Source organism: Temnothorax americanus, unplaced genomic scaffold, assembly GCF_048541705.1.
Source record: "Temnothorax americanus isolate GAGA-0224 unplaced genomic scaffold, ASM4854170v1 Scaffold1, whole genome shotgun sequence".
Lineage (NCBI taxonomy): Eukaryota > Metazoa > Arthropoda > Insecta > Hymenoptera > Formicidae > Temnothorax > Temnothorax americanus.
This window is the reverse complement of record NW_027509230.1, coordinates 3,403,662-3,425,412: the sequence shown is the minus strand read 5'-3', so window position 1 is coordinate 3,425,412 and position 21,751 is coordinate 3,403,662. Positions and strand designations below refer to the sequence as shown.

The window sequence follows — 21,751 nt, the reverse complement described above, 5'->3', positions numbered from 1 at the left end:
AAATTCTGGGAGTTCGTTCTTCGCGATTCAAGGTAATCGATATCGCCGGCGATGTTCCGTCGCGGTAAACGGTACTCGACGTTACGCAACGATTATTTAAGCTCCGTGTTTCGTCTGGACGAAATCCAATCGAGGTAAAATACCGCGCGCCATTTGAGCAGTCGTTACTCGCGCGTTGCTCGGAAGGATCGAGCAATTACGGCGATTCTCGACATGGATAACGACGATTCGCCATAAAATTACTGAGCGCCGACGTATTATTGCGGGCGCTTAAAAGTACCTTATCGCAACGACAAGCGAAAGTTACCTATTTGACGGAGGCAGGGGCGTAACGGCGAGCCGGGAAGGAGGAAGCGTAATAAGAGAGGACAGAGGACACGCTTGATGCGAGGAGGGAGAGAAAGAGGACAGATATCGGTACGCCAATTACGTGGAAATTTATTGCAATGGCAGAGAAGGTATAGGTATACGGTGAAAAAGAAAAAAATACGATTTCGACGTATCTTACCTGTGCGGGCCGCTCGCGTTAGCCACCCCTCGTTTACGCCCCTGGGAGTACGCGACGAGGGGTTGAAATCGATGCGACTGGGCGCAACGGCAAGCGTGGGTGTTCCAGGGTAGACCTGCGATCTCGCGTTACCCGATTGGCCGTATCCGGCGTAACCCGGCGGCCGATTGGTCGGCCAGCCTCCCACGCGTCCTTTCCGCCCTCCCCCTCCCCCCACCCCAGTTATCAACGCGAGCCGGCCGCAGGTGAGATCGCGTGGCGCAGGTGTGTGTTTCGCAGTGTAGCTGTGCACCGCTGTGCACCGTCACCGCGCGCCCAACGGGGATAGGTAGGTAGCGTATCTTTTCACGGGCGTAAAGTGCGAGAAGGAGGTGGCGAGAGCGGAGCGGCCCAGAGGGAGCGAGAAAGCGGAAAGATTCCGAGAAAGGGCGAGCGAGGTGGGTGGTGTGAGAGCGACCTCGCCGCGCCGTTAACATTCGCGCCCACGCATACAGACACATCGCGCAGCCCGAAGCGGAGCGCTCTCGGGGCGAGGAACTTTGCACGAGCCACCCCGAGGAGTTACTCGAACCTTGGTGGCGCACCAGATACCAACGGGCAAGCGAGCGAGCGAGCGAGCGAGCGAGCGACCAGGTGATTCTCGCGAGGGTGACGGATACGTCCATCGTCCACCGGATTCGCGTTCGCGAGGAGGAACCAGGGATTCTTCGGGGTGAAGAGAAGAAGTCCACCCCCCAGCGAGAGGTGAAAGAAGGAGAAGAATCCCTCGACTCGTCGCAGAAGCGGAAAGAAGAAGAAGAAAAAGAAGAAGAGGAAGAAGAAGAAGGGGAAGAAGAAGAAGGAGCGCCTGCCTGCAACTCGCGTCCGCTCGAAGCGAGGATGGTACGGAGATTCTGCAACGGTGCGGTTGCACTTGGCATCGCCCTGACGGCCTGCGCCGCTTTTCCGCGCGCCGTCATGGCGATCGACCTCAGCCGCTTCTACGGTCACTTCAACGCGAAACGCTCGGGTAAGTCGACGACGAGACACCCTCGGGCACGACGGAGAATTACGGGGGACGGCGAAAGCTCGAGAAAGCACGATTCCGCGCTGCCGACGAGACCGCGAGTCTCGGGCGCGAAACCGTGTAAGACGATCGTGCGGAAGAAATCGCGCGCGGAGAATACGGTCGTTCTATGAGGCACATAATTATTTTCGGGAAAACACAAAGAATTGCACATACTACAATTAAACTACAAACGCGTGTTGTACGAACATTAGAATTTTAATGAAACTTTTATTTTGAATGATTTTATGAATTGCAGAATGTTCAAGTGAAGATAAAATGCGTTTTTAGCGTATTTTAAAAAAATATACGTTATATTTGTTCCAAGTTTATATTTTCATAAAAGTTCGATCGTAAAATTAGTTTCTTTTTTGCATCCTGCATATAATCGATTTTGTTTGTTTTACGGAATTTTCACATTTCCTTACTACAATACGCCAGTATATACAGTTATTCAAAAGAGGTAATCAAATTACCAACACATTTATCAAATCTTAATCGCTCAGAGCTGTCTTTATTTTTTTTTGCTTGAACATCTTGCAATTGTAGTAATATAAAATTAAAAGGATGATTTTATCAATGCATGTTTATAATTCATTAATACAGCTTATGTGCTTTTACATGTTTTCAACAAATACACGTGTTGGCGTCTGACAAAATTATATAACTTTGTTATAAAGCTGTCATAGTTTAATGACGACAACTTTAATTGTTTATGATAAATTTATACGTGTATTTATACATCTCATGCAATATTGTCGTCAGCTGTTTCTAGAGAGCGTAATATATTGAAGGCATATAAAAGTTTGAGAGAAAACTTACAATTAGTCTGCCCGCGCACATAGAGTTAACTAATGCAATTGTAGAAACTAAAAAGTTCAGGAAACTGATTTATAGTTTGTGTATAGGGTTGTGAAATTCTAATTGGAGAAAGTTACCCCGTAGATATATCAATTAGATAAATTAGCTCAGCATGAAACTTTGGAATGAGTTTGCATAATTCTCTCGCATTTGTCGGAACGCATATAAAGTGTTCCACTTCCATCGTCGTTTAGTAATTCCTTGATTTCTTTGGTGTCGACTCGACGAGAATGTTGTTGAACGAAATCATTCGTCACATTGATCGGTATATTTCTTACATACTTAATTATCTACTCAAATTATTATGTGATCAAACCGCGAATGATAATTCTAAAATAAAAAGAAGTCAAACGCTTTTGATCCAAGCAAAACTTATGAAAAAAGGTCAACGACCAATAACGAGCACAGAAAGATGTTGGTTAAAGATAAAAACGTATTCACAATATTATAAGTGATAAGACACATTGTATGTTTCGACTTACTGTAGGTCTTTTTCAGCGCAGTTGAGACGTAATATAAGAATTAAAATAAAGGCTACATAAATAAAAAGAAAGCAGATTGATAATAGAAGCTAGATAATACGGAAATTAAAACATATAATAAGAAATAAAACAGTAAGCCAAACAAAAATACAAAAGTAAGACGAGGATGCGTCATAAAAAAGCTTGTGATGCATCCTCGTTTATCTTTGTACTGTTCTATTTCTTTATTATATATGTTTTAATTTCCGCGTATTACTTAGCTTCTATTATAATTATTAATCTTCTTTCTTTTCATTTATTCTATTTTATGTAGCCTTTATATTTTAATTCTCCATATTATATTTCGATTGCCGAAGAAGACTTACACAGCAAGTCGAAACGTACAATGTGTTTTATCATTTATAATTCTGAATAAATTTACGTTTTTATCTTTAACCAACACCTTTTTGTACTCGATAATTTTGTAAACAATTAAAGTTTGTTCAACGTCCGAAATTAACGAAAAGATATGATGTGGCACGATTCGAGTGACATCGTGAAATGGTTAAGAAGCTGTGTATCATATGAGATATACGTAACATATGTAAATTCTATATAGCTTACAGCGAGTAAACATTATACGTACGAGCCCACGCGGGATGCTCGTAAGGGGCACGAAATAGAGAGAAGGCTTTCGGGAGACATTGTCGTTCTTTATGTTACCATGTTTCTCCCGCTTAACATTCATTGAAATTAACGGACGCGGGGGATTACGATGGAGATATGTTCCGTTGAAACTCGCGGCCATATGGGGATCGTGTTCCCCAACGCGACGGTTAGCTACGTGCGCGTTCGCTCGGTCAATAACGCGCATACTTATAATAACGCGTACCGAGTCGTATATCGCACGCCAATGACATTTAGAAGCGTGCGTTTTTACTCAGCTCGCGCGGCTATTCAGGGCCGATCCGCCGCAAAGCGGGCTTCATGCGGTCGTTGCATCCCCCGTCTTACCCAAGCCCTCGTTTCTTGTAATTATTCATAAAGCTATTTATTTTTCCCTAAAAAAAAAATGGTAATGTCACAAAGTTGCGCCGACTACGTTAAAATTTATAACTATTCTTTCATCGCACCGTGCTTTGATATTAACATATTATATTCCTGAGCCCCCGTTCCTCGTAATTGTCAAACTTTAGAGTTATATACCTTGTTCTGCGGAACTTTAACCATTTTATTTTATTTTGAGAAACCAGTAAAATGTCCATAGACGACTTGTTTACGCGGACGAATTCATTCCAACCTAAATAAGAGACGAGCAAGGATCAAGTAAAAGATGAAGTCGATGGAAGTCGTGCCCTCGTAAATTCGACGATGAGGCGAAAATAAATTTTTAGAGATGAGATATATGTTACTAGATAAGCTTCTATTCATTTTTCACCTTTCGCCGATGGAAGGGGTGAGTTTCGCAAGTCTCGTTAAGTGGACTCGAGCTCGCTTTTAAACTGTTTATAACTTGTATCTTGTATAATATGGAGAGGCGCCAACGAAGTTTCAACAAGTTTATACGTGCGAAAATTCCGTAACGTGCGTACGGGGAATAAAAGTTCGAAGCGCGGGTTGCCGATCGAAATGTTCTTATTTAAAATTGATCGCATATGTCGCACTTATCCGCGGAGGGGTATTTGCGGCAATCTTATTTTTTTTTTCTAATGTCCCCTCGACGATCATTTCATTCAGAATGCATCGAGATCGGGGTTCGCGGTCCCGCGGGGGATGACGGCTACTCCCCGGGGAATCATCGCATCGTTGTCGATCGGTAAAATGTCCGCAATAACATTGTTGACGAGATACGCCTACGGACATGTACGCGACTTGTCTAAACGCAAACAAGGAAAAATTGCAACGCTCGTGCAGCAATTTTTAATAATCGCCTCGCGAACGTTGTTTTAAGTTCAAACGCAATCCTCTCTCTCCCTCTGTTGATATGGGACAGATGACGAATTCCGGATACGACACCGCGGTTGATTAGTAAAATGTTTGCCTGAAACCTACGTATAAGCGTCCTGTCTAAACACGCGAGAGAAGGAGAACTGCGACGTAATTCTACGCGTAATAACGCTGATGGCGCGATCGGGGCCACACCGCCGCGCCGAGTGGGTAGCCGCGGGTTCGATACGGTTTTTCGATAAACACGCGGCGTGTATAGACATCGAATTCTTTAACGCGGTCAAAATTGACTGTCACGGGGCACTTTGTGGACGCGACACTCCGCGTTTGTGGTGTAAATTACGAACGTGGGCGATTGTGTAAGGAGTGTGGCACAATGTTACACAATCGATCGCCGCTGCACGCACAATACGGATATTTCCCATCGTTTTTCGCGCGTGCGAAACGGAAATCGTTTCCCCCGCGTCGGGCGAAAATTCTCGTCCGGGATAAAACGCGCGTCCGAACAAACGCGTGGGCGCGTTTAAGTCGCTGATATTTTTTTTTCTCGTTTAAGTGGAGTGGACGAGTTAAAGGTCTCGCACGTGAGGTATTGTACAAAACATTATTTCCAACGAGTTAAAGACAGAAGTTGAAGTTTTTTCGCAGCGGGGTCCTCCTCCGTAAAACAAATAGGATGTCGATCGTTGATCTTCCTGGGAAACAGGACTTCCGACAGGTGTCTTAAGGGTTCTGAGAAAATTTCTTCTCCCTTTTAGGAAGGCTTGACACCTAAAATTTCGCTCTTCTTTTTAGCAGGGTCGGTATACATAAAAGTTTCTACTCTTTCGAGCGACTTTTATTAAATCTGATAATATTTATCCAGAACGTTTGTTTCCGTAGAAAATCTTGTGGGGGGAAAGACCTTTAATTGCAGAGCAAATTTTGACGAAGGAAGTTTGGCGGAGTTGATTTTACGAGCTTTATGAAAGAGAAAAGCAAATAATCGATGTTATACGTGTTAACAATTCTTCCCGCAGTTCTATCAGATTGAGCGGTTTGCTAATTGATTTTTCAGGACCGTCAACTATATACGCGCGCCGGCTGTTCGTAGCGTGAGCAATGTGGCGATCGCGTGTTCGCTCAATTATCCCAAAAGCCCACCCCGCGCACGAAGAAGTGGGTGCTGCCGCATTACCAGCGCCGCGCGTATTAATTCCCGTTTCGGATCCATCGCTTTTAATACGTTATCGTCGTAATTTAATCATCCGGCGACCGTCCCACCGGCGAACGTAATCGACTTTCCTGAACATCCATTTCCGCGGAATGAGATTGAGCCGCATGACACACGCACGCGCGCGCGCGCGCGCGCGCACGTTTCTATAATTATTTGGAAAAGCATATGCGCTCAGATTACTTGATTCGCTCTCTTCAGAGTTTGTGTGTGCGTTTCAGAGGCTTGTCATCCGTACGAACCGTTTAAGTGCCCGGGCGACGGTATTTGCATCTCGATACAGTACCTCTGCGATGGAGCACCCGATTGTCAGGACGGATACGATGAGGACTCACGATTGTGCACCGCAGGTGAGCTTATTAATTCTTAATTCACTAATTAATTAGATGTAATCGGTAAGGCAGTTCACTGTTAAACATATTAAAGGATTTCATTTAAACCTATACCTCGAGTTAAATAACATTTTGTTATTTTTAACTGTCATGTGTGTGTCGAAATTTATTATTTTAACACAAAATAGTGTTATTTTCACTTTTTGGTTTAGTTAAATTAACAATATATTGAGTAGGAGCAGTGGCAACTTATAGGAGTGATTAAAAATGACGCAAATTGAGTATAATTTAATACTACGAATTTAACAGTATTCATTTAGCATTATTAATTACACATCTCATTCTGATTTGATAAATAAATCACGTTTGCAGCACGTGAAACATACGGCCTGATTTTTAATATATTTTACACTTAATGTGATTTTTATCCGTCTGTTGGGATTACGGATTACCGCGTGACCTGGCTGTTAGATATTATTATACACGTACTGGCGCGGATTTCATTTTATGCATACTATATGAGAGAGCGGATATGTATCCCGATATACCGCTCGGTGTGGATGCACTCGATGACGTTCCGTGCACCCGCACCGAGCAGCTGTAATACGATAAGGGAGAGCTGTGCCGGTGCACGCGTTCGATGCGTTTACGCAAGATGTTACCTTTTACCCCGCTTTCACCTTATTTCTACGAGTCGTACTCGTAAATATTGGTTAACCAAGATTTTGCTTTCCCTCGTGATTTTCTTTTGCTTCATTGATTTTTTGAGGCAACACAGGAAGAAAATTATTCCAATTAAAATTTAAATGATGTATGCTTATGGGATACGGCGTCCCTGTATTGATCCCCCGCGTACCGGGGATCTCTGTATTTATTTTACAGCAGTTACGGAATACCTATGCTTTCACGTTGTTACAGCCAAACGACCGCCCGTGGAGGAAACCGCGAGTTTTCTGCAGTCTCTGCTGGCCAGCCACGGTCCCAATTACCTGGAGAAACTGTTCGGAACCAAAGCACGCGATACGCTGAAGCCTCTCGGTGGTGTGGAAAAGGTGGCCATCGCGCTGTCCGGTAAGTTCCCCGGGTTTATAGATTACGACAGGAATCTCGCGGTGCCAAACGCGACCACCCACACCAAACAGGATATCATCGAGCTATCCCCCTCGTTCCCCGATATCACTGTAACGCGGTAAATCTTTATTTCCACGTATCGAAAATTTATTAAAAGCAGCAATATTGCATTATATAGGACGAAATCGCGAGTATCTTAATCGGACTTCGCGTAAGAGATATCGGTCCGACGAACGTTAATCTCGCATAGTCAGCGCGTCGCCGTCCTATCCTCGAAGGATAGGCCCGCGATCTGGCCCCTGAAACGATCTGTTTCGGCTATCAGAGTCGCAGACGATCGAGGACTTCGGCGCGGCGCTACACCTGATGCGCTCAGACCTCGAACACCTGCGCTCGGTCTTCATGGCGGTGGAGAACGGCGACCTGGGTATGCTGAAGTCCATCGGTATCAAGGACTCCGAGCTGGGCGACGTCAAGTTCTTCCTCGAGAAACTCGTTAAGACGGGCTTCCTCGATTGAACGGTCACGTCCGCCGCCGAACCGCCGCCGTCGTCATCGACGAGGAGCCGCCGTCGTCGTCGTCGCCGCATCGCCGCCGGTGTCGCGTCACCGTCGTCGCACCAGCAGTCCCTGACGAAGCCTAAATTATCCTCTCCGCGGACACTTTTATCTTTCCTTCGTCGCGAGTTCTTACACGCAGGATGTAGCCTGTCACTTTTCTCTTCCTTCCTATCCTTCTCGAATGCCGTTCGAGATCTGGCGTTAGGAAGCGAATGTCCGAATTTTCTGCATGACGAGTAATCTCAGGCAGGTTTCCGTTTCATATATCTCGTATAAGCTCTATCACGTTTGGATTATTTCATCACGCGCGTCAAGCGCATCGCTGATCCACTTAGAGAAAAACGCAATAATCAGGACTGATAATTAATGTGCCACGCATACTCTCGGACCAGTTTTTAATTACGTCGCGATTTGAATTCGCATCTATATCATTAGGAAAAGCATAATCGAGGGACTGAAAAACGTATTAGGTTCTCTGTACGATCTGCATTTTAATATTATCTCTTTAACAATTCTCAAACTGAAACGTCTTACGATGAATAACGTGTTACTTACAATTAGCCTACTTTACTTCCTCTAAGCTTTAGTGATCCTGGATAACATAATCGGATTTGAATGTAAATGTTTTGCTACGCTTTGACAGAATCTCTTACGTCCCTCTCGTTTCCCTTAGCTGCGCGGCGAGGCGCAAGCCTTTCTCGCGTGAACAAGTAATGAGCTTTTATCCGATCTATCTCTAAAATATTGAGCTTCCTCATGTATCTTGTAACTGCTTTGCTACAGAGTACTCTCACTCTCGTGTGCGCGTGCACGCTGCTTCGCGTGTCCCGGTTTTATTCGAGCCGTGTCTTTAATACGCGAGCACGTACACGGTACCATCTTGCACAAGTGATGAGACATCGATGACAATCCTTCGCGATCGGCAGTGGCGTAACAGTCCGACGGTTGTGCATTAAAACTTTGAAACTTAGCGTTGAAACTTTTACTTAAAGTACGCGAGTTATTTTCGCGAAGACTTATTTTATGATTAACGCTTGAAATGTTTTTATGAGATTGTAATTCAGGTAAAATGTCTACGTGATAAATTAAAATTCTTAAACTTAGTCAAAGGGATTCTCTCGGCGAGATTGCTACCTTCAAGCTTCAAACATGAAAGACTTCGCGAGATAAAATTCTCAGGAAGTAATTACGTTCGAGAACGGCAGGATGATTTTTAATCAGAATCGCGATACTTCGGAAAGGTCGTGCGGAAGAAGCCGATAATGTTAATACAATGCCATAAAAAAAATTGGCTTCCTCAGGAACAACTTTATGTTAATTGCGGATGCACAACTATATTGAATCTATATAGATGTGCTTCGATTGGTGCTAGGGTTTAGGGACGAGGGATTCTAGGTATCCTTAATTACTTCTGCGTATTTGTAAAAGGATCGTGTAAAGGGATAACGATGGTTCTCGATTACTCCCCTGGGGTATCCTTTTAAATCGTACTTTCCGACGGCGCTGTGCAATTTCCGTGGCGATTACAGAATAATATTGTGGATCAGTGAGAGATTTTATTCGGACAGGCGATTTTTTATTCGCGACAGCTTTTATTTGGACAGGCGATTACTGCTGAAACAATATATTGATTTAAACGAACGTTTTTTTTCGCGCGTGCGTATTTTTTTCTTAATTTTAGCTTCGTCACCGCAGTCGCTCCTGTTCGCGTTAAATTTCGCGAGACCGCGGTGAACAAAAAAAAATAAATAAATAGGAAAGAAGATGAAAGTAGCAAATCCCGTGCCGAGGAAGTTCTCGGTTTATTCGGTATTTTCACCGCATCTATAATTGAACCAAATTGTAATTCTTGTCTTGATTAAGGTGGTATCCTGATGGAGGCGGACGTAAGACAAGATAAAGCAGCTTTGTTTAATTAACTTTGCAAAACGATGCGGTGAGAATACCGATCCTTCTTCAAGTTAAGAGGATCAGGTGCTTTCGATTTCTCTCAGTGCAGCCGTGAACGTCACGCAATCGTAACACACAATGCGCGATGTTGAAATGGGTACAAAAGAGTAATAGGGAGAAAAGGAAGAGGAAGAAATGGAGCATCGCGTCGCGTTCTTTCAGGGTATGACGCGCATTTTACTTATTAGGAGAAAGAGAGCAAGATATAAGATATATATATATATAATGCTAGCGTATGATATTTTCATTACGGCAACACGATACATATCAGTACACATACATATCAGTAAATTATATTTAAAAAATTACATAGATATATATTATATTATATATACATATATATATATATATAGAGAGAGAGAAATATATATATATGATGAAGAAAGGAACGGTTCACCGGATTCTCTCGAGGTAGCGTTTCCCGCCGCGCTTTCCTTTTACTTCGAAGAGAGAAAAATTAACGCGTTATTAATTTCTATATATACACACATATATACACATGCACATATATATAATATGTATAAATTGTGCAATTCGCGACAATCGAGAAATCGCGGGCGGGCGCGAGTCTGACGAGACCCCCTCTTTTTTTTACCTCGAGAGAATACATCCCCCCTCGCGGGATGAGTAACGACGTAACATATCATACTTATTATACACTAAGCGTATCTTTTAATCGATACAAACGATACATTGAGACATATCTTCTAATTAATGTAACGTAAGCGAGTTTAGAAGTATATAAATATTATACATATATATATATATATATATATATATATATATATATATATATACATAGCGGATACATATCAACAGAGAAATCACTCTTTTATCAGATGGTAGATAATATTTTGGTATATAAAGATGAAAAAAAAAAAAGTTTAATATTCCCTCCAGATGTCAATTACGGTCCAAAGTAGGGCCTGGACCGAGGGCAAAATTCGAGGGAACTTGTGTGTTTTAGCGAACAACCGAACGGGGCATCAGACCGAGGGGTCATGGCGCGCCGCGACACCCCTTTCTCTCTCTCTGCCCCGCCCCCATCTCCGCATCTCCGCCGCGTGCCTTGACCCTTTGGCCCCAATATTTCGAGTCGTAAGTCATAAAGGTCAAATCTATCTTCCCCGAGAGCGGTAGACCGGAGTTTCACCAATATCTGATATACATATATATGCCACGTATCGGAGGCGCGTTACCCATCGTCTTGGAATGATGAGAGATTATATTTTCCTCTCTTCCTCCCTTCTACTCCTCCTCCCTCCCTCCCCCCGAGTTTTATTATTATATTTTACACGTGTTGCAGATATTTCGAAAAATGGACGAAGCTGCAATGGTTTGTCAATTTGGTATTCTCTCACAGACTGTCTTATTGTAAACGTTAAATTAAGTTCAAAAATGCATTTATTCTTATTCCTATTGGACTTTTTGTAGACCTGTCGATCTTGATTGACTGATCCCGATTTAAAATTTCAGACACAGCGACACAGTTGGTTTCGGGAAAATTGTCGATCCGTCCACAGCGTTTCGGCAATGAATAATGCGGTTGATCGGGGTTCTACCGTGCCCTTTGGCATTATTATCCCAATGATAACGAAGCGCTGAATGTAAATGGACGGGCTGAAAGTGACGTATCGCAAAAAGGAAGGCTACGGTACGTTGTATTTCCTGTATACGGGAATTAATCGCTTTCAAAATTGCGTAACGTGGTGAAACGAGATAGCAATAACAACAGTCTACGTTAAATGATAAAGCGGCAATGTTCCCGCACGCGCGTCTTTTTACCCGCACCAACAAATTTAGCAGCTCGCTAAATTCGTTCCGCGTTACATTCGAATCCAATTTCCGACAGACCTTTTGTACCGCCGCGAAATGTATTGAAAGGTTCCGAGGGGAAAAATACAAATAATAACGTCAAGCACAGAGTTTACGAAGCATTCTTTCCCGTAAATTCAACCACGCGCGGTGGCTAACGGTCGCGACGGCTCTTGTGAAAATATTTCACTCCGGCTATTATGCGCGCGAGACAGCACGGTCAATTAATTAATTAACTAACGAGAAGATGCTTTTTTTTTATATACGTTCACACACACGTCGCACGCGTTGTTTCGTTGCTCTCGTTGCCCATTTACATTGCTGCGTTCCACCGCCGTTGTAATATGCGTACGTAGCTAAGTAGACGTTAAGTTAATCAATAAATCGAAGTGATTATATAGGAGACGCATGTAATCTTCAACCTTGTCATTTCAAACCGATGGCACGCATATATATATATATATATATATATGCATATATACGCGACCTATATGTATAAAAAGAAAAAAAACAGAGAACCTATTGACCATATTTTAATTATTCAGAGATTTCAACGATGTGATAATGTACTAAAGTTCACGCACCATGTCGTATTATCTGTATATGTTACCTTTCGACTTCTGATTGTTCTACTGCCAAAGCGTTTCTTATTATACGTCATGTTTACCACGGCAATCTGCGACATACTCTGTACACTGTATAAAGTAACCATCCGCTTCTTAAGGTTTTGTACTTCTTCTCTATTTGATTGAACGCCAAGCGCTCTTGGGATAATAATTTTGTCGTGCGAACAGTTATATAATTGTTAAATAAAGCGAACGTTTCTTCTCTTAAGTTTTAATTGCTAGTGCCTCCAATTATCGCACCGTGCCACACCAATTTCACCGTGTGTGCGAGTGTATACATTTGCATTTATCTAAATTCGCAGGTCACGCCTGTATACAATCGCAAATTTCAGAAGATTGCTTTTTACCGTATCTCACCTCTTGCATTCGTTTGCGATTCAATTTTACTGGCGACGTGGCGCGGTATTCCGATTCTATATAACGCGTATGGCTTTTCCATTCGGCGGAAATACTGTGTGAATCGAACGAATCTCGCTACTTCGAATTTGCGTGCTAGAAGAGTATCGATTGGGACGTCAACGATATCACTTCAAATAGCTTGTTTTTTTGGATCGTTTAAACAATAAAATATTACGGAGACTTCTGAAAAAGAGATTATCTATTTTTTTTCCATACATCTATGTGCTACATCAATGTCACAGAAGGTATCGTTCGACCACGTATCGTTGATTTATCGTTATTTATCGTTTATTCATAAGTATGTCCATAGAAGTTGGCAACGAAACGACCTTTTCGTCGGTCGGTTTTACCAGTTCGTATTTCTCGGTGACCCCGCCAAGACTATTCAGTTCCCTGACCAAATTCCATATATCGACTTTACGCGAGACTCTCAGGTTTCGTTTTTCTTTATCGTAGCTGCACGACTTGAGACCCATTGTTCGTGCAACCCTGAAACAGATCGGGGCATTATTACCAGACTTAAGCGGCATTTCTTGCAAACGTCGTGTAACTTATAAAACGGTACATACTGGTGAATCAGCATTCTGTCTTCCTTGGGAAAATCCAGAAACATAATATCGCTATTCAGACAATCATCTTTTTGTAAAAGATCTTTAAACAGTTTTCGACATTTGGCTTTTATTTCGTGTGCCTTGTGAGAATTTGTTTTCAAGCCAAGACCCTCTCGATTTATTTGTGACTTGACCCTAAAAATAGAATAAAAATGGAAACGAATAAGGGGGGAAAATGAGAATCTTCTAGAGACTAAGGGACGTTGTCGGTTACTAACGTCGCAGACATAGGTTCCATAATACCCTGCTCCGATTTTCCAAGACCACCGCCGGCCCAGCCCATTATTTTCATCAGCTTCTTTCCAACGCAATTAGATACTTTCCAATCGTCGTCGGGGGTAGAATCCTGTGGTTTTATTTCCTCTGCTGTTACAATTAGACGCGACTTTGAATCTGAGTCTTGCTTAACCTGAATTTTAAAATATATAAAAATACTTAAAAGGAAAGATAACGAAAACTGTATACAAGGGGATGAAAAACATCTGTATTTCGCTATAATTTATTATAGAATAACATGAAATAGGTACCAATGATGTACTAAGAGATCTTTTTAAGACGGCTCTATTCAGATAAAGATACATGTTTATTTTTTCGTTACCTTAACCGTATAGCAGTGCTTTTGTAATTTTTCTAATGCAATGGTGGCTGCTTCTTTTTTGGCTACTTTCTTATTAGAGTTGATGCTGCAACCCAACTGCTGTGATTTAGCAATATTAAGAGAGCATTCCCTGAAAAGAGACATAATGAGGAATATCCCTTGATAATTTTTGAACGTTAAATTTATATAACATGTACACGTACACACACACACACACACACACACACATAGAGCAATTGTCTTTAAAATATAGTACAAAGATATGCTCACCAGCCTTCTTCTCCTCTCTTAGAGTAGTTGTACTTTAAGGCCACACCAGATACAGCGGCTGAAACGTCTAATATAGTATGCACATTATCACCTGGTCTTTCTAACAGAACGATATCTCTACATAAATCTCTACATAAATCTTGATCTTTCAATGATACGTCTTCCTCTGTCTTTAATCTTTTAGACGGTCTTTCCTCGATATCAGGATTTTTGCACGGCTGATAGTCATGACTGATTTCGTTGGATACAGATTCTTTTATGACATTAGGAGACAATGTCTTCTTAACGAGCTTCTTAACGAAATTATCGAGCTTTTTATTTTTCTTGGAACGTTTCTTTTTACAAGATTGATCCATATGATTGGCTGTGTTTGGTGTATGATTAGGCGTGTTCGATACAGATCTTTCTGTGACGGTAGATGTTTTGGCGGCGCATCCTGATACAAAAATATCTCAATATAATCGTCACATAGATCACGAGTCATAACGGACACCGTGTACAATAAAAATACGAAAAAAAAAACAAAAAAAAAATACAAGTCAACTCACAATTTTTCTTTATACCTTTCACCTTAGAACTAGCTGCCTGTGACGCTTCCACAAACGTTCTTTGCAACTTTTTCTTTTGCTTTTCTCTATATTCGGCCGCTACGTCCTGCGACAATTCCTTCACTAGGTCCATCGTTTCTTGCGGATACCTACAACGAATTTGTAAAAACTTACAAACTGGGAAATGTAACGTCCGCATCGTCGTGTTTGTGATCACCGATGCAAGGCGAGAGCAAAACATGCGTAATCAGATATCGCTACCTGCATCCTAACAGTTCGACATTGACGAACACTTGGGCTAAACAAACGAGCACGTCCTCCGAGAACTTGTCCTTGTGGGCGAGCAGAAATTTACGTCGCAGCTCCCAGTGCTCGTCGGATTCGTATTCCACCTTGTGCTGCTCCACGTCCCAATCCTCGTTCACGCTCATCTCTCACCGCTACAAATTTTCGGCAACAATGCTATACACAATTTAATGTCTTCGATCGATAAACGCGCTCTCGGAACCACACAAATAGGTTAGAATATATTTGTTTATCCGAAAATACAGGATGTTCCTCGTAGTAGACTAGACTGGGGGGAGGGACGTATGAATGAGAAACCATCACCATCACACGTAGCGACGTCGAAGAACAAGCGTGACTCCGCGCGACAGCCAATCGCCTCTCCGCTTCCTCGGAGGTGTCGGAACGTGATTGGCTGTCGCACGATCGAGATGCGATATCGATTTTTAACGCACGGTGCGATGTGAGCTTTATGCATGCAGCTGTGGATGCGGGAGGACGTCAAAACTGTCACGTCGCAAATGTCACGATACGAGGATTAGCGGCGGCGAGATTTTTAATATCGGGCGCAATTGGGATTGCGACGACGATCATCAATTAGATCCCCGAGCGAGAGAAACGGTGTAAATATTCAATTATGTCTAACGGCAATATCACCTTACCGAAAGCCCCGAAGGACCTGTGCTTCTCCGAGCTCGATTTCGTGCAGGTTCGACAAGTTTTTTTTTCTTTTTATTTACGCAATGTTTACGGTGTTTGCGAGATGTAAATTTAATTTTCTTTCCCGTCCCTGCGCTCGCCGTCGTAGGAGAATTTCGATGTCGACACTTTCCTGCAAGATCACAGGAAGAATGGCAAACTGGAGACGATGCGGGATGATCTTGGCATGTACTTGAAGCTACTGAGATCGGCTATGATCGACCTGATTAACCGGGATTACACGGATTTCGTGAATCTGTCCGGCAACTTGATCGGACTGGACAAGGCCATCAATGACCTGCAAGCGCCGCTTGGACAGTTGAAGGAGGAAGTTATGGTAAAAAATAGAAAAGTACACACTTGGAACCGATATCTGAGATTGTTTAAAGGTTCAACGAGATATATTTTACAAATCAGATCAGAGATCGGACATCGGAAATCTTATTTTACATATCTGTAGTATTTATTTGGATGCAATGACAGAATTTTGTTTCGGCAGCAAGTGCGACAAGCTCTAGACGATGAGATTACAGCTATTTCGGCTAATTTCAATGACAATTTGAAGATAAGGGAACGTAAGCAAAGTTTGCACAGCTTGCAACACGTGTACAAGTCGCTGAGAAAACTCTCCTCCATATTATGCATGAAAACGTTTATGGAAAACCCCACGAAGATCGACGTTCTGGAACAGGCTGCGATTGAATTGAATCAATTGAAATTCCATATGTCCAGGTGTAAATCAGATATCTCAGCCGATCAAGAGAAGGTACGTATTTTCAGAAACAAAATGATGATGCGTCAATAGTCGAATAAATCAAAACGATTATTTTATAATAGGAAACCATCGAATTGGAAAGCTTGTATCTAACGTGTTTGAACGAGTTATTCTTAGCGTGTATACACGAGAAGAATTCAAACTTGGCGATCCGTTGCCTCAGAATTTATCTCACGCTCGACAAAATGACCAACGCCGAAGAACTAGTCAGACACGAGCTTGTAAGGCCATTAATATACAATGTGATTAACGAGGAGAACCTTCAAACTGACCCGCTTGGTCTGCAAAGCATTTATCACAGATTACTGAACATTCTAGATGTGGAATTAAAACAGTTATTAGATATCACGTTACATCCCGAGAGGTACATTATGAGTTACATTTGATCGAGCATATATAAATTATTTATTTGTAAATACACTGATCATTATATCGGCGTTGTAGAATGTCCGTGAAAGGATTTAATTTTCTGGTGAACAGCTTTTGGGTTGAGATCGAAGAAAAGATCGAGCAATATATAAAGTCCATTTTTGCTCCGGGAGATCCAGTATTATTTCACAAAGTATGAAAAATATTTGAAATTTGTGTTAAGGTATAGAAATGTATATTTCTCTCAAGTTAACGTTAAATTTTAGAGGTATACAGCCACGTTAGAGTTTTTAACGAAATTGGAGATGGAGTGTGTTACGCCTGAAATTTTGGCGGCATTGAAGAATCATCCACAATACAAGAGTTTTCTCAAGAAATGGAATCTCCCGGTGTACTTTCAAATACGATTTCAAGAGATAGCCGGCAGCGTGGAGGCAACGTTAGCTGAGCCAGTATCGCCGGACTCGGTCAAAGGTAGTCTGATTTCGCTGACGCAAAAAGATTTCTCCCTTTATGCAACCGATGTGGTTTGGGATAATCTGCTAAGGATTTGGGCTGACGACATCTATTTGTATCAACTGTTCCACAGGTGAGCAACTGTTCTGCAATTCTGCCTGTGATAATAACTTCTATTGCAACTCTAACGTCTTAATAAAACTAATGCATCGTTATTGTTATCAGATTCTGGAAACTCAGTCTTCAAATAAGCTCGAGGTATCAAACTTGGTGTCAGAGTGCAATGAAACAAGTATGTTTTCACATTTAGCTTATTACAATGCGATATTTATATACAAATTTAGTTCTCGATATTTTCATGTACAGAGAGTGACCAATTTTGTGCTTACAGGTATGGCCAGTGATAAATGAAACTAATAATTCAAGTGACTCAGAACGTTCCACAAGATTAAACTTTCTAGTATATTTGTATAGTGACATAGAAAAATTGATAAATGCCCTTCCATCTTTCCTACAAATGGTACAATCAAAAATTAAAGACGAGAATGTTACAGTGTCGAAATTATTAGAAGGTAATATATATAAGCATGAATTTTCTAAAAATAATACATTATATAACATTAAATTTATCTCACCTTGATTCGTATTTTAGATTCTTTAGGTGAAACGTCGAAGAGTCTAGCTAATCTTTTACCTTTAGTTACGAAAGAAATTGTAAATGAGCTTTCAGAGCAATGTGTAACGCACTTGAAACAAGTCAGCGACATTCCTCGATTATTTAGGAGAACAAAGCGAGACGTGCCAACTAAACCTTGTCCTTACTTAAAGAGCGCGATGGTCCCTCTTACCAATTTTTATACAGATTACAACAAGATCATTCCCGAAAATATTCTTCTTTGGTTGGAGTTAACTTTATCTTCGTTAACCGAAAGGTAAACGATAAATTTATTTCCCCAACAATATTGTTATAAAAAAATCTGAAAATGTATCAAAACAATGTAAAATTTATTAGCCATACAGTAGAAATATTTAATTTTGTTTTAGTTATTTATTATTCGTCACGGATGTGTTAACGTCTGTGCAAAAGACGGAGGAGAGTTTAAGGAGGTTGAAAAAGATTCGTGATAAATCCACTGGAATTCTTCCTTCGGAACCACAGGGAATTAGCGACGACGAAAAGATACGTATTCAGCTTAAAGTGGACGTGGACGGTTACACAAATATGGTAAGGAAATATGCACATTTAAAATAAATTTTTATATCTAATTTATTCATCTATTTATATAGGTCAAAGATCTTAATATCTCGACTACCAACATACACCACCTGCAGGAATTGGTAGATGCTGTAAAAGCGGCTGTTAAAAAATGAAATTTAACAATAATCTTTAATTGTGTCGCAAAATGTGCCAATTCAGGAATAACCCGATAAGACGCCGTCTTATCGATTACATCATTGTAAATCGTCCGTCACTGTAACAATTAAAAGCTTCGAAAATAGAATAACATCTCATATTCGAGCTGTCACAATCAAGTTGAATGTTTATGATTTATAATCGTATGTGTAAGAATTTTATTTTGTTGTACATATTCCTCCGATAAAAATGATAAAATGATGTACATAAAGCGTCTTTACACCAAATTTGTCATTTGCATTTTTTATATTTCCTCAAATTATGTTATTAGGATTTAATTAAGAAATTATTCCTGAATCGTTCATGAATATCCGATGAAAAAGAGAAAGGTATTAATTCAAACAACTTTGCATTTGTTGCGCGTTGATATATTTGTCTTTACAAAATTTAAAGGCTTGTCTATTTTCCCAATGTAATACACAAAATATAAGAACAATCTGTAATAAATTCTAGTCCCACGAATCACTTTGGGGCAATTCGATCGTGTAGCTCACGTCCTGATGAGGATAGGCGGGATCCCACCAATTCAAGATACGGTAATTGATAACGTTGCGGAGTACTACTTGATTTGTAAATGTACCGGGAGCATCCGACGTTCCGAATCCAAGTTGAAGTCTGCGTTCTCTGAAGCCGGGCATTAGATTCTCAGATACCGTTTGCAGGACTAATCCGATCACAGGTGGTAACATACTATACTTTAAACAAGTCACCTACACATAAGTCATTAAACATATTAAAATATATTACTACAAACAAAAATTAATTTCATCAAAAATCTACGAGCGAGTTTGTTACACACCCTAAGCACTTTGCAACCTTTCTCGGGATTAACAGCTACATCTTCCAATGTATCGAGAAATTCGGTTTTTCTACCATCATGTTGCTTACATCGTTTTAACGAGCTGTTGCGCGTTTTGGAAACTTCCTTCAACTTAAAATAGAAATACCATACTTTCACCTCCTAAAACACACAACATTAAGTATTATGATGCGGCGTGAAGTAAAGGATGACAAGTCCAATATAATTACACACGTGCTAGATACCATTTTACATAATTAAATAATTTAAGATTTATATACAAAAGAACAGCTATACGTTTACTTGAGCTTAAGAGTTTAAATGTGGATAAAGAGTTATTCGCAATTTACTTTAGTCCACATGAGAGTGCATTTTCTTTTCACGAGAGAATGCGGCTCGTCCTGTCGTAAGTAAGACATATCGTCTCCTTCCCCTTCCGGCGTTCTAAAATAACTGTAATGCAATGCCCTGATAACACAAGCTCTTAGTCCATGTAATCTCATGCATTGTGGCTGCAAACGCTCCGGCAAGTTTGGTACAAATTTGTAATATCTAGAATTACAATCTGATTTTAAATTATTGTACGGTCATACAGCTGCAACGTACAATTGTGTATCATTTTTACCATATTAAGAAATAAATATAAAATGTTACATTTTAGAACCATTAATCTACTTAAAAAGTAGTATTAAAGACATAAACAGAATAAAAAGACAATAATTTGAAAATAATATTTAAAAAGAAATTCACACATTTTAGTTCATATAACATTATCAGACTGTACAGTAAAGTACTTACAATCTGTATAAATGAAACCAAAATTTACCAGTGGTGGTTACATAGTAAGAACTTCTGCAAATACTTGCAAACTTTCCAACTGCTTCAGGCTGTATATATTCCGAGATAATAAACCATATGTCCAATGGATAGTCGATTCCTATTAAACAAACGTAGTATTTTTGTTACATTTTATCATATATGATACTTTGTACATTTATGATGCAATCGTTGGAAAAAAATGTTCACGTTTAATTAAAACGCATTTTATTTACCTTCATCTTCATCATTATCCTTTTGACATTTCGATTTTCTTCTATTCCTTCTTCCTCTTGTGTTATCTCTTAATAAGGTCTCTTCATCTGTTTCATCCCATGCTGGTTTCTCTTCTTCTTTCGTCGCTTCTTGTTTCACTAAATAAAGTTTCAATAATAGAATTGAAACAACAAGCTATAATACTTATCCAACAAAATAGTTTAGTAAAAAGTGTGAGGTAAATAAGTTATCTTCTAACCTTCATTAGAGACATTTGTAACTGATTTCTTGGACCTTGCATGTATTCGTAATGTATTAGCAAAGTCGTCAATGGTCACATCTGCTGTAAAATATCAAAACAACAATTATTTACGGGAAAACAAATGTAAAAAGTAAATTTAAAAAAAATATATATATATAAAGTCTTTTAATCGACAAAACATTTGTTCAGCTTCTCGCTGTTCTAAGTTTATAAAAAGGAATTAACATCTAAATATAGTTTATACGCTTTCTCGAGTTACACTCAAAGATTAAATAAACGTTATATCTTTGTGTTTATTTCATTTTTCATAGCCATACCAAAGAACGTTTAGCCTTCTGCAATTTGAGGTAAAATTTCGTACGCGGTGCAGGGTGCGGGGACGAGTAAATTTACGTATAAGTGGTGTATACAAGAGCACTTAACCTCCTACAAGATTGTCAGTCCTCGTCTCTCTTCTCCGGCCCGCCTTCTTTCGCAGAGCGGACATCGTGCGTGTCGCGGCGTTTCAACGTGGCGCGATTAAAGCGTGCTAATTAATCAGGTACGCATTTCGAGGAAATGAGAGATCTATGTACAAGTATATACACTAACAACGCTGCCGTAGGCAATAGGCTATCGCGCTCATCACGCGACACTGATCCGACCGATCGCACGATCCCACATCGCGGATCCCCTCGCTCGCTCGCACGCTCCGCGACTCTCATAACCGCCGTCGACGAACGTTATCGGAAGGTGGAAGCATCGCGACGAAACACATCAAATCACGACTGTCACATCGGGACGTCAGGAGAAGCACATCATGGCGACGCAGGCTGCTTATCGCATATATACATATATATATGCT

At 40.8% G+C, this 21,751-nt stretch overlaps 4 protein-coding genes across 6 annotated transcripts; 2 read left to right on the top strand and 2 right to left on the bottom strand.

Moving 5' to 3' along the window:
• Nucleotides 1–773: 773 nt before the first annotated feature.
• LOC143895118 (IDLSRF-like peptide) lies at nt 774–12,598 on the top strand. Its single transcript, XM_077401963.1, has 4 exons — nt 774–1,517; nt 6,257–6,385; nt 7,286–7,438; nt 7,764–12,598. The coding sequence occupies exons 1-4, from the start codon at nt 1,388–1,390 to the stop codon at nt 7,955–7,957; spliced, it is 606 nt and encodes a 201-aa protein (XP_077258089.1). The 5' UTR covers nt 774–1,387; the 3' UTR covers nt 7,958–12,598.
• A 369-nt stretch (nt 12,599–12,967) lies between these two features.
• Nucleotides 12,968–15,398, bottom strand: LOC143894451 (NF-kappa-B-repressing factor). The gene is made up of 7 exons (XM_077400723.1): nt 15,078–15,398; nt 14,832–14,965; nt 14,269–14,704; nt 13,999–14,128; nt 13,619–13,809; nt 13,359–13,535; nt 12,968–13,278 (listed from the first exon to the last, which is right to left on the bottom strand). Exons 1-7 carry the CDS (start codon nt 15,245–15,247, stop codon nt 13,071–13,073), a joined length of 1,446 nt encoding a protein of 481 aa, XP_077256849.1. The 5' UTR covers nt 15,248–15,398; the 3' UTR covers nt 12,968–13,070.
• Nucleotides 15,399–15,578: 180 nt separating this feature from the next.
• On the top strand, nt 15,579–18,929 carry Cog2 (conserved oligomeric Golgi complex subunit 2). The gene is made up of 11 exons (XM_077400325.1): nt 15,579–15,810; nt 15,910–16,137; nt 16,300–16,566; nt 16,638–16,939; nt 17,020–17,137; nt 17,211–17,533; nt 17,626–17,692; nt 17,792–17,972; nt 18,053–18,332; nt 18,445–18,625; nt 18,688–18,929. The coding sequence occupies exons 1-11, from the start codon at nt 15,739–15,741 to the stop codon at nt 18,769–18,771; spliced, it is 2,103 nt and encodes a 700-aa protein (XP_077256451.1). The 5' UTR covers nt 15,579–15,738; the 3' UTR covers nt 18,772–18,929.
• Nucleotides 18,930–19,166: 237 nt separating this feature from the next.
• Nucleotides 19,167–21,730, bottom strand: Fsd (transmembrane protein fates-shifted). Of its 3 annotated transcripts, none has more exons than XM_077401445.1 (7): nt 21,331–21,730; nt 20,905–20,988; nt 20,666–20,803; nt 20,440–20,550; nt 19,964–20,178; nt 19,614–19,775; nt 19,167–19,524 (listed from the first exon to the last, which is right to left on the bottom strand). In XM_077401445.1, exons 1-7 carry the CDS (start codon nt 21,392–21,394, stop codon nt 19,264–19,266), a joined length of 1,035 nt encoding a protein of 344 aa, XP_077257571.1. In that variant the 5' UTR covers nt 21,395–21,730; the 3' UTR covers nt 19,167–19,263. The 3 variants fall into 3 exon arrangements, with proteins under 3 accessions (XP_077257571.1, XP_077257555.1, XP_077257564.1); XM_077401429.1 differs by having other exon boundaries at nt 19,964–20,165; nt 20,412–20,550; nt 21,331–21,729; XM_077401438.1 differs by having other exon boundaries at nt 19,964–20,165; nt 20,412–20,550; nt 20,905–20,985; nt 21,331–21,729.
• Between the last annotated feature and the right edge of the window lie 21 nt (nt 21,731–21,751).